At 42.2% G+C, this 18,885-nt stretch overlaps 1 protein-coding gene across 1 annotated transcript in view; it reads right to left on the reverse strand.

Annotated features, from left to right (window-relative positions):
* Positions 1–1,489: 1,489 nt before the first annotated feature.
* Positions 1,490–18,885, reverse strand: part of pdxdc1 (pyridoxal-dependent decarboxylase domain containing 1) — a 29,132-nt gene continuing 11,736 nt past the window's right edge. The window contains exons 6-23 of the mRNA XM_079282062.1: positions 18,683–18,872; positions 18,236–18,304; positions 18,066–18,144; positions 17,859–17,943; positions 17,378–17,426; positions 16,635–16,736; positions 15,357–15,482; positions 15,098–15,148; positions 12,500–12,560; positions 11,265–11,335; positions 9,653–9,758; positions 9,354–9,528; positions 8,150–8,268; positions 7,947–8,068; positions 6,271–6,363; positions 6,014–6,110; positions 5,761–5,859; positions 1,490–4,593 (exon numbers count right to left, since the gene is read on the reverse strand). Coding sequence (XP_079138188.1) covers positions 4,322–4,593; positions 5,761–5,859; positions 6,014–6,110; positions 6,271–6,363; positions 7,947–8,068; positions 8,150–8,268; positions 9,354–9,528; positions 9,653–9,758; positions 11,265–11,335; positions 12,500–12,560; positions 15,098–15,148; positions 15,357–15,482; positions 16,635–16,736; positions 17,378–17,426; positions 17,859–17,943; positions 18,066–18,144; positions 18,236–18,304; positions 18,683–18,872 — 1,966 coding nt within the window. The 3' untranslated portion in view covers positions 1,490–4,321. The remainder of the gene's footprint in view (positions 4,594–5,760; positions 5,860–6,013; positions 6,111–6,270; positions 6,364–7,946; positions 8,069–8,149; positions 8,269–9,353; positions 9,529–9,652; positions 9,759–11,264; positions 11,336–12,499; positions 12,561–15,097; positions 15,149–15,356; positions 15,483–16,634; positions 16,737–17,377; positions 17,427–17,858; positions 17,944–18,065; positions 18,145–18,235; positions 18,305–18,682; positions 18,873–18,885) is intronic.

Genomic DNA, 18,885 nt, shown 5'->3' on the forward strand with positions numbered 1-18,885 from the left:
TCAGGTGGCGACGTAAATAAGAGCTTCAGACTGTTAGCCAGAACCTCACTGCACACCACGCACTGTGGCTTTGGGCAATCTGCGTTGCCAATCCAAGTGAAGCCCAGACACAGATACTTTTCATCATATTTCCTCTTTTTTTCCCAGTCTGATGCTCACTCTCGTTTCCTCTTTTTCACCTTGACTCCGCGATGCGCCGATGTGCTCCCGATTTGTCTGTGCTGCACCTCTCCGTTCCCCTCGCCTCCGATTCCTCTCTCTCTCTCTGTCCCTCTCCTCTTTTACGACTGATAGCTTCAGATGTCCCACCTGACAGTTTTTAAATTAAAATTACATTTTTTTTAAATATTTAATATTGTTACACCATCAGACCGCCATTACACTTTTCCTCTCGCGCACCCCACTTTGGGAATCCCTGAACTAGAGGAAGTAGCCTGTTCATAGAAAGATGCCCCTCAAATTCAAAGGACACCACTAGTCAACTTTGCTGTTGGATTAGCAGTATATAAAGAGTGAGGTTATTGTTTATTATTAGTCGTAATATGATAATGGTTAGTTACTCTTCATTTTAGACTTAGGTCATTCTGAGCTAAACTGTGACATCATCCATGACATCACACTGCTAGGACTTAAAACCTTATCTAGTATCTGATCGAAATACATTTCTTCATTCCTATCACAACCAGTGTTGAGTAGTCAGATTACTTCAGAGACAATCTACCACAAAACCAGTCAACAGACACCAAAGTCTAAAGGAATAAAACGTAAATTATTGTACATCATGCATAGAATACAGTTGCTTTGCTTTTATTTTGAAGGCGACAGCTGCTGTTTTTGATCTCTATGTAGGTACATTAGCTCGTTCGTGGATGTGCGAGCAGCAGCGTCACTGCAATCCCAATAACAGTGTCGGCAGCCGGACTCGGGCCGGTGTATTCGGCCCGATTCTGGTGCGTAATTCATCCTGTCACAAGTCACAAGTCAACACCAACAAGTCCCAGTTACAAGGTTCATTTTGATTTTGTCAGTCTTGAGTCAAAGTCATGTGACTCAAGTCCACACCTCTGTTACCGGTAATCAGTATTGTTGTTTGATCATTTGTATTGGTCTGACTGCTGTTTTATTTGCTTTTGTTGTAGCTGTAAAGGCCTCAGACGGCACAACAATCTGACAAACGTAGATCAAGTTTTAGTCCAGCGCGCTACAAGGTCTTATAACACATTTATACACGCATACCTTTCCATTTTGTCTGTGAATGTACTTTGTTATTTATGCCTGCAATTGTTTTAATTGATTTATTACACTGTTTGCCAGAAATCTAGAACTTATGTACAATTACAAATGCAATCAAGAATGCACCGTGAACAACTGAACCACACACACATGCCAGTTGCATTGAATGAACACTTCCCAACAGGACCGAGGAAGAACAAGAATCAGACAGAGAGGTACATGTAGAATAAGAACTGATCCACATACAGCCATGGCCTAACATTAAGACAACAAAACTTTGAATTTATTCTGTTGAGAGACAAAATTTACAGAAAATGTCAGTGTTTCTTTTCCGTAAACCAATTGTAGAAAACATTCAGGAGAAAAGATTCTGCTTATCAAATACAATCAATCATTCAGACAGTGACAGGCAGAACGGCCCAGGACATCAAATCAAAGTTCTTCATCAAACATGTTTCCGGAAGGTTGCGACATTATTGACTCAGCTTTGCATTAGGATCAAATAACAGAAATAATCAGACAAGATTCTGCTTCATTTACACCAGGTCAAAAACTCAACAAAGATCAGTAGTCAAGAACTTATCTACAGATTAAGTGCAATAGAGCTGAAATTGATTCTTCTGTAATCTCCGGTCTCACTGTGTGTCAACCCACCGTATTAATCCACATATTACAGCTCGTTAGAGTAAATCTTACACCAGTACTACAGGTTGTTTTAGGCACCTCAAGGAGAGCAAATCTAACTTAGATAAACCATTCTGCCAGACCAATTAAGGCTCGTTCACTCCAATTCAATTCCAAAAGGCATGAAATCACTCACTGATGAGAAGCCATCATGTTGTGTAAAGTTGCATCATAATGCTTAATATTAGGCAACAGAAGTTCTCATGGCAGTTTCATATTAAGTGTGAATTTATAACACACTTCCATTTCCTGCTGAAGCAAAACCCTTCAAGGCCTCTAGACCAGGTGTGATAACAGTTCTGCTTTGTTCCACGTCACACTGTGAGAGATGGTCGGATGGCATCTGTGTGATATCAGATCTGAGGGCATGTCTACAAGCAGTTAGCAGGTCATTTCCTTTCATGACTTAGTGGTCCTTAGTGGGGTGTCTCACAGTGACATCCAGGACCAGTTTGGATTGACGACCACAGATTTGACCACAGTTCTTTCACGGCGGGCTGGGAAGGCCAGACGCACACAGTGAGCAGGGACCTTTGGGACCGACCCTGAAGGTTTCGGTGACATTGTCCTGGTGGGGCAAACGCACTCAGCATAAAATAGAGTGTGGAAGGAATGCAACTCAGACAGGACAAAGCTGCTCTCTGAAATTTAGCACAGTGGTGGTGTGAGAAGCGTTTGGACCGTGTGACCTTCTACACACAGAAATCCTTCAAAGAAACAGAATAAATTGGACATAACTTGCTCATCATCAGCCGGTACTATCTGTTATTATTTATACCAAGTGTCATCAAAGAGACGCAGACCTTTGACGCAGGTCTGGCAGGATGTTTTTGGCAAAGAACGGAGATCTTCCTACAGAGAGTACCTGTGAAGCACTGCTCCTCTGTGACAGAAAGTCACCTTCTGCTCAGGTTGCATTACTGACAAACACAAACAGATATTTGCAGAAAACCTGCATGTGCAATGAGGAAGGGAATCTGATTTTGATTCACAAAGTTGATATTGTTAAAGTATCAGGGCCCCTGTAATTACAGAACTTTGAGATTAGGAGAATGAAGTCATAGTATTTTGGGGAAGTCATAATTTTGAGAAAAAAACATGAAAATGAAGTTGTGATTGTACTAGAAAGGTCATATTGTGGGAACAAAGACATCATTTTTGAGAACATTTTGAGACTTATGTTCTAAATGTATACGGTCTTACTGCGCTGCAGTGAACAGAACAGTCCGTCGATCTCCAGGTCAACATGAGGATCACCAATAAGCACCTCATCACGTTTATTATTATTATGTTTAAGAACAACAGAACTAAGCCATGGACACGCTCTTCATCCAAGAATGAAACATTTAGCTTGTTCTTAAAAGTTAATATAGTTCTCAAAAATGATACTAAAATGATATCTCGTAACATGACTTTCAGTTTGTAAATTCACAACTTTTCCTCATAGAACTACAACGTCATCTTAAATTATAATTGAGTAATTACTAACGTTTTCATGAACCATTAAAACTTCATCTTGCAAAATATTTTCATAATATGATTAATTATGTAAAATTATCTCATAATTAATAATTATATGATTGTGATTCTCTCATTAATTACAACTTTTTATTCCTAAAAATGTGACCTCTTTCTCTAAATCTGGTTCTTTTTGTAGGATGTGTTTCAGTAGCTATATTTGAATTAAATAGATTATGATACTCTACTCCTTCTATACAGATTGAATTCATTTTAAATAATTAGTTAGTCATTTCATGGGTTAGATATCGAACATCTGCGTAGACTATTTACAGTGAGGAATCTAAACATTGTAATCGCAGTGACACTCATTGCTTTAACATCATGCTGCTATAAATCCAGTTCAGCGATAAAGGGAGGATTAAATGGGGACTCTGGTCCTGAACCAATCTTATTTCTCTTTAAAGCTAAAGAAGTGATGTGTGTGATATGGCTACTCCTCTGCTCGAATCCAACAAGACATCAACGGACGGACAGATCAGTGTAAAAACACAATGCTGGCTGGATGTCCATCCTACCTTTAAGGAGAACTCCACCCTCAACACTTTCTGTTCTTTACTGTATTCTTAGTATAGCTGTGAATACAGGACCAATCAGGGATGAAATGATCCGTCAAGATATTTAGAGTGCAGCAGAAGAGTTTTCATCAACCTCTCAGAACACTTTACTCATCAGTAAATAACTAGAATGCACTGAAGTGAGCATCGCAGCATGGAAGTATCAGCGGTGGATCTTCCTTTGACATAGGACAGAGACAAACAGCCCAATCTAGCTCCATCACCACTTTCCCTTCGCCAGATTAACAATGTAATAACACCTTTCTTTTTAACATCCGTTAGGCTGGTACCATTTAGAGGACGGTTGAGGACACCTGCAGACATGTGTCCTATCTCCCACTCTGCTCCACCTCTTGGCCTTCAGGCTGCCTCTCCTCTGAGGCCACTTCATCCTCCAGCTGTGTGTGCACCTGCACAGACGACTCCTGGATGTTCTCTGGTACGACAACCTCTGCGGTGCGCGAGTCCTCCTCAGGCGCAGGAGGAGAGTCGGGGGGGTGGATGCTACCGCTGGGAGTGGTACTCTCCTCAGCTGGGGCAATGGAGCTGGTTTCACTAAAGGAGTCGGAGCCCGCCCCTGAGCGCCGGAATAACCTCTGACCTGTGAGGACAAGGTTAAGACAGGAAGTGCACAAGCTGAGCGGGATGTCATTTTCCACAGGTAGAGAATTCTCTGAACAGCACTGGTAACAAGAAGAGAGAGCTCAGAGCGTGCTGACAGAAATTACTGTCCACTATTTTCATGTTCTCATCAACTTGAACTAGTATGAACTAGTCGGAGGGTCAAACTTTCTGGAAGATGGAAATGGACAAGAAAAAAGATGCGACTACTTTGAATTAGAAAAATTAGGTTCTTTCCTTCGTCCCAGGAACTGGTACGGTAAATGTTTCTACATTTTGAGGATATATGGGTGCTCATTAAAACAAGCCGTGGTCTTGTCTTTCCAATGGGACTTTTGTCATCCAATAATGTCAGGACGCATTAACTGTCAATTCTGTACGGTCCAAGATTATACTCCTATTAGGATCCGATCAGCCAGACCACGTGCAGAGGTGGCCTGGCTCGCATTGAGTTGGGACCTCAGTGAGGTGTGGACACAATCCAAACAACTGATCAAATGGAAGTCTCCTTAACTTTGACAGATTTACACTGTTGAACGATAGCAACCCAGCTTTAGAGCACTGACATGGGGGAATGGGTAAAAAAAATGAACGAAATAGAAACAAACATTGAAGGAATAGGGAGCAGAAGAGTCAAACATGGAGGAAGCAATCATAGCTTAGTAGCTGTGTTGCACAGCTCACTCACAGCATGTGGTTTCAGATAGGACTTCATGTACAAATGTCTTTTGAACTGATTGTCCTGGGAGTGACTGGGCTAATGAGCTTACGAACTGAAAGTTAGCTTGCTTGCTCATTGACACTTAGCAAGCTCAGGGAGCTGATTCTCCCATTCCAATTATAATGTATTGACTAAATTGATGTATAGTCCCGAGAACAACATGTCAAGAGGGAGTAGGGCCGGCTAGCATGTTAGTCATTAGCTGGCCAGCAACAGCAGTTCACCAAAAAACCCTGCAAGTAGTCACAACGCCACCGAGTTTATAGAAGCACATATTGTGGATTATTCTCTCTGTGCCACTGTCTGGTGTGAGCAGTGTTTTTTTTATCCACACAGCATACGTATAATACTGGAAGGCTTTTCATCTGAATGATCTGCAGGAGGAGCTCAGCCTCACTGACGGCAGCTTAACACTGCTCGACCTACCTGGATGTTTCTTTGATGAGGAGGTGGGACTTTCTTGCAGGGACGGCCTGCCTGGCTGGGCCTTGGTGGAGTAAGTCGTCTCTGTGGAGTCCAGGGAACCTATGGGCACACACCATTCACATGTTATACACCAATGCTGTGTAGAAGATATAATACTAATACGGTCATCATTGGGTAGAACAGTTACACCTGATGAGACATTTCGTGACTCAGGATTATCATCTCTAACTGTCACCATACAAGGACTCTGTACCTGCAGCCAAGTTGAAGGTCCTTCCCTTAATGGAACTTTGAAATGGAGAGAACCAGTTCAACACAGAGCCAACCAGAGGAAGCTGCCTCAGCATTCCCTACACACGGACACAAAGGAAGTCAAACACTTCAATGCATGTCGACCTTCACACACCCAAACACACCCTCACAATCAATGAAACAAGAGCAAACAAACACGTTAGTCTGCTGAGAACTCCTTACCCCGAAGTACTAACTAACATAAGCAGGCACACACACCTCCTCTATGAGTTTCTCCTCATTGGCCTTTTGCAGCTGCAGCTCTGCCTCCAGGATGCCTTTCCTCACCACCTCGGTCATGTTCTCCAGCAGCTACACAGGAAAGAGTCATTACCATTGAGACATGTCAGGATAGAGTGCTGCAGAGATGATGTACGTTTGGATCCTACAGAAAGTTAGCGTCGCCCTGGTTCGCTCCATAAATAGCAAATGGGATTTTTCCATTGGATTTGGGATTTGAACAGAAAATAAGCCGTCATCGTGTCATCTCCATGTTCTGACCAGTGTTGGCTAGTTTGTGAGTCAGCTCTGACTTGAAAAGGTGCTGGGTCTGAGTCTCTGTAGTTGCAGATGTGACCCCTGGCATCCATCTTTTACCCATAAAATAAAACCAGGGCCTATATTTATCAATCCAAACTGACACACACTCAATATGACACATATTTGCTGCTACTGTTAAGACAAGGAGCATTTCATCAACGTTGTTAACTTAAGAAATGACTGCTATCCATCTCTGCCAATGTATCGGAGTCGGAGAGCTCCAGAGGAGTCCTGACATGTTGGTTACCAGGGGACAGCGTTCAGGCAGACTCCAAACAGCCCGAGATGAGAGACTCGCCGCCATTCTTTGACAAAAATCCAGTGGCAGAAATGAGGGTAAAAGTGAGGACATCCAGCAAGCGACTTCCACCCAGAGGTAGTTTATTTCATGAACGTAATAGGGCTGTACCGAGTAGTTAGAAACTTTATTCATAACCTTTACATTTGAATGATGTGCAGCTTCTTTTGTTAGTCAGGCTAAACTAATATTATTAGTATTTTTTATTTATATATATATATATATATATATATATATATATATATAAATAAATAACTCTTTGCATAATTAGATTTGCTACGTTGTTTCCGATTAATGTGACCAAAACATTTCCAATCACTCAAGAGCGTGTTTAAGTCCAAAAGTCCGATTTTTAAAAAATCATTTTTATATTCCCAACACGTTTTGATTTGTGGGTGTTTAACTTTTCAGAAGCGACATTTTAAATGAGGTAAAAAATGTTTTGCTGTCCTACTTGCCAGCATGCTCCTGTAATAACAGGGCGGTCGAGCAGAAATCTAAGCGCACCAATAACTACATCTATAGAACCAGAAAAACATCAAATCATACGGTTTTAAATCATGTTTCAGAATGAATGTGTTTTTAATATGAGATGCATTTAAATAAAATTTGTGCATATAGAAGCGAGTGAAACATGCTCAGGTCAAATGTCAAAACACTTCTGGAGTTCTCCAAATATTTTAGCTGCTATTTAATCATAACTGAGTGCAAATAATTGAACTGGGAGAGAATTATTCATTCTTTAAAGACGGGGTATAATTACACAATGACCATCACCATTCCAGTTATAGCCAATTACAGAATTGCAACCACTTTGTCAGTATTGGTGGGAGGTTACTGATTGAATGTAAACCATTCATTAAATCTTTGACCTTCAAGTATCCTAGAAAATAAACTTTTTTTTGCTGCCCTCTTTTATTCTTTATATATATTTTTGTTGTTTATTGTAAATTTGTGTTTGTACATTGAGAGCGGAGTGGAAACCGGAGTCAAATTCCATGAATGCGTAAGCACACATGTCCAATAAAGCTGATTCTGATTCTGATATAGCAGTTACCCTTCCATTCTCCTCTATGTCCCTCCCGAGGGCAGCTACTGTCTCCACCAACTCTGAAACATCAACGTCCTCGGCGACCATGCCAACAAAGATACAGTCCTCCTCCGTCCCAAACTCAGGGCCTGGGGAGAGAAGAGATGGAAAAGATAAATCCTGAGTTACATCTTTCACAGGCTTCTCAAATGTGAAGAGGTGCTACTCACCAGTGGAGAAGATGATGTCAGTGTCAAGGTCTTGTAGTTTCTTCAGCAGCTCACTGTTGATTTTCTCCAGCTCCTGCTTCCTCCTGCTCTCATCTATTCCGTCAGCCCGAGGCTCGTACCTAAACATCAACACTCAAGTTTGAGTCCCACTGAGCACTGCAGCAAATGCCAACGTTGTTACAAGGACAGCAAGTTCAAGTGACATCGATGACGCTGCTGGTTTCGTCCTTCAGTGAAAGCCATGTCGCTCTCTTGTCATTCAGACACACCTGTTCCATATCATTTCATTCATCATGATGCTTGGTGCTCAAACAGTCAGAGTTGATGGACAATGTTTTCCTCATGTTGGTATTTAATGTGAAGATGTCGGCCATATTATCTGCCCAGAGAATTGTTTTTGTTGCTGCTGTTTACATTCCTTATGATGCTCGTACAAACAATGCAGCACAGGAATGTAAAACTGTTTTACTTTAGTTTGTCGTGTGTTTGTTGTGTTACAACTGAATTTCGTTGTACATCCCTGTGTTGCATAATGACAATAAATGATCCTTGAATCCTTGAGCGTGAAGCTGTAAACACAGAGGCATCACACCAAACCCAAGATGAGGAAGACATTGGTGAATGATTATCAGACATTTGCACACTGGAGTTTCTTGTTCAGTCAGCTTTTTGAAATGACAAGAGGAACAAATCCTGCAGGAAAATTCTGTTTTTTTGGGTATACTCTAAAACACAAATGTGAGTGATTTGTTTTAGCCAATGGCCATTCACCAAATTGTCCCATACTTTGAAAGCATTGACAGACAATTCCATCCACATTTATTCCAGACTAAAACTTCTTTATGCAGCGCTGCCTGATTACAAGTCACACATCAAACTCATTACCAGCACTATTTAAAGCATTATTTTGATAGTGCACATACTGTATATGGGGTTACCATGTGACTAATTGCTTTGTAAAGCAGCATGTGGTAGCTGCTGCATTGAAAATATCAAAGAGCAGGCAACCAAATATAAGGTGTGAATGAAGTCAAAGACCCTCTTTAGATTGAAACATAAATACCTACAGTCTCTGAATGTAGCATTTACAGTAGATCAGCTTATTCAGTGAAGGCAATGTGCTTACATGAGTCTACTAACATTATTGAATACACTTACGTGAGGTTGCTTTAAATGAATACAGGTAATGTCGATCCACTCTTACCGAACAGCACCAAGGCCGGGCCAGCTAAGCTCCTCTATGTATGCGAGTGAGGGAGAGTGTCGGTGGGTTTCCTCTCTGAAATCCTGTCTCAGGCACATGGTGGAGCACATCACAGGCACCAGCTCTGACAGCTTCTCCATCAGGTCCTCAATGTTCTCCTCCTGGGTCCCCAGAACTGGAGAGGAGGGAGAAAATCAGGTCATGGTCATGTTTTCATTAAACGTTACCGACAGTATCTAACATCTGTTAAAACGTATATCAAGCAGAGTATCTTGCTTGCGTGTCTGTGTTCATGTTACCTGCAGCAGTCAGGAGGGGACTGAAGCGAACACATGTACCCTCGTCCTCAAGCTCCACCACATCTACTCCACTGCTGGGAACCAGCTGAAGCAGCTGTTCACCCAGCTGCACCCAGGACAATAGAAACATGAAAACATCAGCTGTGTGGTCGATGACAACACTCAACTAAATTGGTTCAGTTCTAACTTTTTATCCTTTTGTTACAGCACAAAATATTCATGTCAAACGGCTATGGGCTAAGATCCATAAATCCATAGTAATGACCGGTGTGAGCTTCAAAGTCCATGCTTTATTCATGTTCTTATTCTCAATCGTATCGGCTCATGCATGGGATTTCTGACTGCAACATGAAGATACAGTTAAGCACCGCAGCACCTGGTGAGTTATGTGCATTCGTTTTTGTTCTGGCAACACAGAAAGATTCAACAGATCTTTCAGCCTGCAGATGCTTCAGGACGGGCCGGGGCTCGCTGGTTAGCAGGAGATATCGCTGCAGCACAAACATTGACCTATTTGACACAACGTCAACACTCTCCCTCCTCTCTTTCAGACTCCCTATGTCGGACTGCTGCTAAATACAGAAATGATAGTTTTTTTCTTAATATATATGTTGTCTCAATGTTTTTTTTATCTATTTGCACTGTATTCACTTCATATGTTGGACTGGAGAGAAACGTTTTTTCAACTCCTCTGTATTGTGGAATTGACAATAAAGCGACCTTTGAACACTGTTCTTCACATTCTTTTGAACATTTTAGTTATTTTTGTTCATGTTTTGACTCACATTCTGGTCAGATCTTACAGGTTGCACCTTCAGGCATAGTCCTGTCTCGGGATGACCCCCTGAAACTTGGCTCTAGACAGCAATCGGTTCAAAGTGAGTAAAAACTCAGAGTATTGCTGCGGTCCGGAGTTCACGGTTCTGCTGTCGGTACTTTAGTCCTCGTCTCAAACCTCCTCTCTCTGTATCTTTGTGCTTTACTCTGACACACAGACTCCGGCTCAGTACAGTGTGAGACACACATCATGGCAGAGCGAAGAAAAGGTTCCAAAGTGTGGCTACATTTTACTCCAGTCGATGCTGAGAACTCTCGTTGATACAAATGCAATAAAAAGGGAGGTAATAGCAGTAATATATTACAACGTTTGGCTTACAAGCAGAACATAAATCTGCAGAAATGCTCAGTTTTCTACTGATTGTGGAGCAGCCGTCCATCCTCGTCCACTGCAGGTAACGTCAGTGATGCCATACAGAGTAGTAAGAACAGGCTAATGAATGAAAGATAATTACTCAGCTAATTGTTTATCTGCAAATGTATTTGAATGATTTTGGAACTTCTTGTATTGCTGCTAAAGAAAGGCCATTTGTTTAGTACAAGAATAATAAAGCAATGTGGATTCTTTTCTTAATTGTCTTTTTTTCTCACAATATCATGAAAAAGAACCGATAAGAGTATCGATAAGGAACCGAACCAATAAAGCCGAATCGTGGAGCACTATTGTCAATAAAATCCTAACAATACCTATCCCTAGTCACGTCTTTTATATCAAAATATGAATGATTGCAGCTTTAACTAGCATAGGCACAAGTTACAGTGCATGTTTACTCACCCATCTGTTGAAGGCATCAAGCACCTCTTTCTCCCCAGCACAGTAACCTTCCCCTGAGCCCCCACTGGATGCTATGAACACAAAAAGGGAAATGGTGACTAAAGTAAGAATACAACAATGTACTATGATTATTATCCTGATATCTCAACAACCTCTAAATTTCGTTCTTATCTTTGGGCATTAAAGTACATTTCTGAGCATTTGGGAATAGTATGTGTAACAAAATGAAAAGGCTGAAAAGGTCAACTTAGCTTCAACTGAGCTTTCAAGCGTCTTGTGGTCTTCTAAGCTGAAGACTACACCCGTGGCCAAAAGTTTTGAGAATGACAAGTATTGGTTTTCACAACGTTTGCTGCTTCAGCGTTTTTAGATATTTTTGTCCGATGTTACTATGATATACTGAAGTATAATTACAAGCATTTCGTAAGTGTCAAAGGCTTTTATTGACAATTACATTAAGTTTATGCAAAGAGTCAATATTTGCAGTGTTGACAAGAAGTTGCTCTCGGAGGATGTTTTGGTACCATTCTTTATTCATGTCTGTGAGTGAGCCCACTCCCTTGGCTGAGAAGCAACCCCACACAGGAATGGTCTCCGGATGCTTTACTGTTGGCATGACACAGGAAAACCCACTCACACAGACCTTTAACCCTAATCACCACCTACAACATGACAGGTGGTAAATGGAGTTTGTATGAGGCCTTTTTAGTCTTCCAACCACTCAGAGCGCTGTACACTACATGTCAACATTTGCACACATTCACACACCGATGGCAGAGGCTGCTATATAAGGTACCACCTGCCCACCAGGGTCGAATCTAATCATTCACACAGTTCGGTATCTTGCTTCAGGACACTTCGACATGCAGACTGGAGGACTCTGGGATCAAACTAGTGATTTCCCACTTCGTGAAAGACCCGCTCTACCTCTGAACCAAAGTTGCCCCACAGAAATATAAGAAGACCGGGACAGACAGGACCACCAGAATCATGTGACTGATGTTCCATATTGAAGTCATGTGATGACAACAAAGCTAATGATGACCATGAGACCCGATTGAAAACTAGTAAATGGACCTTTGAGCTAATAATATCGTATTACTTTAGGTTTTAACAGCTAACATGACAATAAATAAGGTCAGCATCGACGTCCGGTAGTACATCACTGTGTGATTGACAAACAGTCTTCATGAACATTGGCTCATTATTTCGGGTCCAGGGAGGGTGAACCTTACCAGAACTCATTTCCTGGGAAAACCTGAAAAGCACCACAGGAGAGCTGAGTTCATCCTCCACCTGTTGGACAAACAAAGACACTGTGAACATCTGATGCTCAGGGATCGTTCTCCTCATACTTAACCAGTGATCTGCTCAATGACATGCACAACTATTACCATCATTGAAAGGGTGCGATGTTGAATTTGCTTTGTGTCTGAAGCTACTACATGTAATGTCAGTGGTGACTGTAACTGTACGACACATATTTGTTGTTTGATTTGTCAAACTGGTCACTGTGGAAGTGATCGAGTCCTTGCCTCTCAGTGGTATGGAGCAGCTAAAACCTAACTACTCCATTATGACTGTACACTATTTCAAAAGAAAGTCTATGAACCATGCACCCAGGGCACTGATGCAGGCAGCACCTGGACATGTCTGTGTTTCTGACTGCGTCACCCAGAGTTGGTGTCACCTGTTAAGCATCACTTTGTTTTTTGGGTCAAATTGTGCTATGCTATGCCATTTAACCAGAATACAACTCTGCAAACAAATGTCAGTGAAGTTGCATGTGGTGCATTTCTGAACCACTAAGACAGGAAACAAACTACAGTGAAGCCCATTATTGAGGACATTCAGGTGAAAAGTTAAGAAAAGCATCATGCCTGGGTGGGGCTGAGATGAAGGCTAGTGCGTCTCGGGTGTGGATGTGAGGGTCATGAATAATCCACGAGCATATGGGGTGTTGTCAAGTTACAATACCAGAACAATGAGTGCAGTATGTTTGACCCATCAATAGGAAAATGGCTCTGCACCCAGGACAGGCTTCAAGGCTTCAACATGTTTCAGGCCCAGTGCTTGCTGCTGTCTGAATCCCACCCAGGCATCGGTTGGCCAGGTGTGTGGAGTTGTAAAAGTAGGTAGAATTTGAACTGCTCTCTTTTTCATTCTTCACTCTTCACACTACCACTACTGTGAAGGTCTACATTCCTTGAATGCCTCCAAGACGAAACCATCTGGAAATGTGTGCCGTTTATCCCAGCTTGCCCTTCTCTATGACGTATTGTTCAAGTGTGATGTAAATGATGTAAATGTTTGTTTGAAGAACCTACAATGGTCCCACCTACAATCGAGAGCATGAGAGAGCCCAGGATGTGCTGGAATCAAGGCAACCCACACTGACTATAACTACAGTTATACACACACACACACATACAGAAATAGATTCACATATGGACCTGTGCTCATACAGTCACATCTTACTCACACAGTGGTACTTTAAACTCAAACTGGAGCATCTTCACAGTGAATGCTGCTGACCATGACCAAACTGAATTCCATCCTTCCTTTAACGAGCAGCTGTGAGTTTGAGTACCACTGTGTAATGATCCTGATCCCCAACACTCTGATTGTTCACTGCATATGTATTACAGTTGTGTTGATGTACAACGCTACTCATCCCAGCTGGGGAGTATTCACATCACATCTCAGTGACTGCATGGATGCAGTATGTGCCTTTAGTGTATCCCAGCGAACAATCCTTGAAGCAAAGTCTGTAGCCCTGAGAGTGCTTTAGTGTAAAAATAACTCTGGTTTTACCGTGGTCAAAGCCTCGACGAGAGAGATCTCTGTCTGAAGCACATCCTATCAACACACATGGAACAGCTTGAGGTCATTTTTTCATGTCATACATGTTATTTATGAATACATGGAGAGGTGTCGACCCTCGTATCAAACAGAAACATTGTACCTCAGCTGTCCATCATGCAAATAACATTATTAATTCACCAACATTTCTATGTCAATATGCGTGTTTGAATTTCATGTGGGTGGTGATAATATCATAAGATCAGATCACAAGTTGTGCCAAAATATAATCAGGTCCTCTAGCATTTAGGGGCAGTAAATACACTATGATGATGAATGTTTTTAGGTCTACACAGAGACAAAGGCTCTAGTTTCATGGTGGTGTGGTGGGGCTGAAAAGGTAGGGCTAAATGCTTTTATTTGGTCTTATGTATAAACTATTTAACATGTGTATATGTTTTCAGTAACAAATGCATAACTTGTGATTTAGTGACTCGAGACAATAAAAGGGAATGTGGAAATGGCAGTAAAACGGACAGCAACAAACTCGCTCTTCTCCCGATTTAGAGATTGTTGTGCCAAATGTCAACCAAAGTCAGATATCAGCACAAATCTGAGAATCTTTTTTATGATGGCTGTCATGTCAAAATATATTCTATACTTTGATCATCATACCTAAAATGTCCTGTTTCCTGAACACTGGCCTTTTTCAAATCCCAGGTATGTAGCCGAAACCAAAACCAGGCAGAGCAGCATGTAGAGGGCAGTGCTGCGATAGGTGACTGCAGCGCCATCACATACACAATGGGGCTCCATTTTCACTGAGGCATGATGCAAAGTCTAAGGTGAACACAGAAATATCCCTTTGTGGATATTTGTTGGCGATTTCTTTACTGTTATCACTTCCCTCACAGTGGGGTATCGCTGACTTGGTATCTTCCTGTTTGTGCAGGTTCTCACAAAAACTCTGTTCACCTTTTATTGTGGTAAACATTCTGCTGTTATTCATGGAACATAGAAAGAACACCTACCGATGTTTTGATGGAGGCCAGAGCTTTTAGTTTCTGCAGAAGTTGCTGGCTCTGGAGGGGAGAGAGATAAAGGTGAAACGACTGACTTTCTACCAAAGAAAAGAATAGGATTTTATTGCTCAACTTCATAATATGACACCTGTCTGCCACATTTCATTCATACGAACGTTTAAATTGGTTAAACATTAAAAAAGAGTTGTTGGGACTTACATATTGAAATGTTAAAAGTCAGTTTTTGGTTAAGTGGAGAGATGCTCACCAGAGCGGTAGCATGTCTGATCTTCTGGATAATTCCACTGTGACCGAGGTACTGCAGCGAGAGCCACAGAGGCAGCGCTCGCAGCTTGGCCACCGGCTGGCTGGAGGTCAAACCTGCTGCCAGAGACTGAGACACAAGACATAGCGGAGCAGTGAGTCATCAAACTATGAAGCAAGGAATCTGTGTGTATGTGTGTAGGTGTCCTTCGCATAGCTCGACAACCGTGTTACAAAAGTGTTACGGTTGGTGCAATTTGGACAGGTGACAAGTTCAATATGAATAAACTCTTAATAAACAACAGGCCGCGCTCTGTGTAGCAGTGGGGGCAGGGCTTCAGGGCTCTGTTGACTAAAGGTCAGCACTGGATCTGTTGACATATGTGAAGTCGACGGATCCTTGATCCGGCCACGCGTTGCATGAAGGATACAGCTCGGCGAGTTGACAGACTATTCGCCGTATCTGAATTTGAACAAATCAACTGAACCTCAACTTTATGCAAATGAGGTCCATCCATCACAACGCACCAGGCTCACGAAACTCAGATCAAACGGTCAAGTTCGGCAGCGCTGATCAAACATCAGGATTCTGTCAATGCATTGCCTATTCTGGCCTTACATGATTTCAGAAACATATGTTAGTTACTGTTTAGCTGTAAAATGACAAAGTTAGTGACCATCACTGGCCGGAGCAAACTCAACCATAAATCAGAACATTTGGGTTCCAGCACGCTTTTCTGTTTGTTGACTGGAGTTACTGAACCTGTAATATGCAACAAAACTCTATTTCAATCCTCATAGGTACTTCTTGCCCAAAACGTTGCATCAGGCCGAGCGCACCCAAAGAGCACTTTGCACCTCATCCCTTCATTTCTAGCGTCATCTCCTGAAACACTCCAACATCACAGCCCCAGTTACACTGTGCATGTGTCAAAGCCCATAGCTCCTATGGGGTCAGAGGCCGTGTCTCAGCCTTCATTTAATAGCCTTGTGACCGATGAACGGTTTTCGATAACGCTGCAAGCATACTTCTGGGGGCCAAGCAATCGGCCCACACCCCAAACAGGCACGGCACTAGTTTAGAGAAAGACAAAGACAGTATCATTGAGAGCTAATCCCAATGCAACGAATGAAACCTTTAGAACAAATCTTAACTTGGGTACTTCAAGTTAAAGTTGGACTGTAAGTGGAAAATAGGATTGGACAACCAAAAACTGCCACAAACTTCCAAAAACACGCATCACTGTGTTGAATCAATGTGTATGAAATGAGATGAGCCTACCAGTGCAGGGTCTTCATGTCTGTAGAGGGTGACAGCAGTAACAGCAGGGAGTCCCAACCACTGACCTGGTGTCAGTGTCATACTGTCACTCCTGCTGGCTGCCTGAGGGAAAAGAACAACGTTCACTGATAAACACACGTCACAAGAGACAGTCAACATAAGATGGCTTTTCCTGGGTGTCTGGCTCCTACAGTCAAAATGACATGAGACAGTAGCTCAGAGTGGACACTCTTCAACACTGCCATCTCTCGGTTTCAGGTGTTTTTTACACTGTGCACATGTGCTTTTACCTCCTTTCAGATGTGCTATTTGTCACATTGCTGGCTTCATTCATCTGTAAAAGTGATGAGTTTTTGTTCTGTCATAAGCTGCCACAGCGCTGGGTTTTGAAATTAATTTAGCATCTTCACACTTGATGGAAATGTTCACATTTTTTCAGGTTTCTCTTAAAACAATATTCACATGCCCATGTGTATGTAAATAGAGGTTTTGGTCCCTGTTCCACCTATCCATACTGGTTTCCTAATGTGATTCCAATGTGAGTAATGGAGGACAAAGCCCACAGTCTTGGTTTGTGTCTGTGGATCAGGATGAACAATTAGGACCATTCATCCTTTCAATGGACATATAGCATGTCATTGTCATTTTAAGATACTTATTATAATGTGAAGCTGTCCTTGAATCAATGAGCATGGTGAAGAACAGGACGTACTGTACATTGAACGCGTCTGTCATTAGCTTACCATGATAGCAGAGGTGACCTGACCCAGTGCCAGGGTTGCCAGGTTGACCCTGAAGAAAACACAACAGCATGTTAGAAGTGAACCTTACAGCAGTGATTTCCGCAGGTTTTCTGACAGTAGACTTGTGTACGCCACAACATATACCGCACTACGACATATATACAAATATATTTCACACAACAGCTCCCTCAGTCTGTGTGTTTGAGCGAAACCACAGTGAAAACCACGGCATCACGTTCCATTTAACATAATCCTCTTATCTTCAACATCATAACCCACAACGTTAACTACTCTTATAGAGCACATAGCAAAGTTCTGGTGAGCAGGCAGATGGAGAACAGAGGTGTGCATGCCCTCAATCGTCAATGTACGATCAGCACACGTCTACTGCACAAACACTGAGTATTTCTGTGAGTTCATGTTAAAAATAAGGTGCATAAATCACAACTATACAGTGCAGAGAGTTAAAGAATTGACCCACCCCTCCGCATGGAGCCACATGTTGTACTGATCACACAGGTCCTTCAGACGAGCCAACTTGTCTGTATGTCCTGCCCCAGGGGTACCTGGGAAAAAATCAGCAGTAAGAAAGTCTCATAAGTAACTGATTTGCCTCTCAATGAATATATTCAGTACCACCTGTGTACAAAGTGAAACGTAAAGTGTCTGAACTGTGTTTATCCGTCACCTGCGTTGGCGATCAACAGCAACGGGAGCTTTCCGGTTTCTATGTCCTCTTTGATTAGTTTGTCCAACAGGGCAATGTCCTGACACACAAACAGGATACGAGTCAAAACTAATTATTTTCAACTATCTGACAGTTTGTTTTCAAAGTGATTTTCATTTGGATGCTTTTACCATTTGGTGCTGGGATCCAAAGATGGTGTTGCATGGGACTGTACACAGACTAGAGAGAGGCAGGCCGAGCTGATGACACAGAGACTAGCATTAAAATAATGCTCACGTTCTATTGTGTATGCAGCTAGATAACAGACAGTGTAATCTGTATATATAATACTGAATACTGAGATCAGACACTTTGAAACTATTACAGTCATAGATGTAGTGTGCAAACGTCTCAACAATACTAGTCGTGCTGCTAAAAGGATATCTGTTAAATACCTTACTTTGCTGACATTCAACAGAGACCGTGTGCAGGTGAATAAGGAGCCCGTGTGGAATCTTTTCTTTTTAAAGCCCCTTCAAGTGTACAATTCCAATATTTCTAAAATCCCAGTGGTAGCATAGGAACACACAGAGCCTTTAACCTTCATCATGTGAGAGTTTGTGTTCCGCCCCTCCTACCTGGCTGCACAGATGCTGCCCCAGTCCAGACCTGCCGGAGGCGCTCTGGTAGATGACGGGCTGTCTGGAGCTGAGGACTGAATAGCCCTCAGAGGCATATTCCTCATAACGGGCGTGAATGACCAGCCGGCACACTTTGACGAGGCCGTCCCGGTCATCCTCATGGAAGTAGGCTGAACCGTTCTCGTACCTGAGAGGGACAG

This window comes from Melanostigma gelatinosum (assembly GCF_949748355.1).
Source record: "Melanostigma gelatinosum genome assembly, chromosome: 13".
In the NCBI taxonomy this organism is placed as follows: domain Eukaryota; kingdom Metazoa; phylum Chordata; class Actinopteri; order Perciformes; family Zoarcidae; genus Melanostigma; species Melanostigma gelatinosum.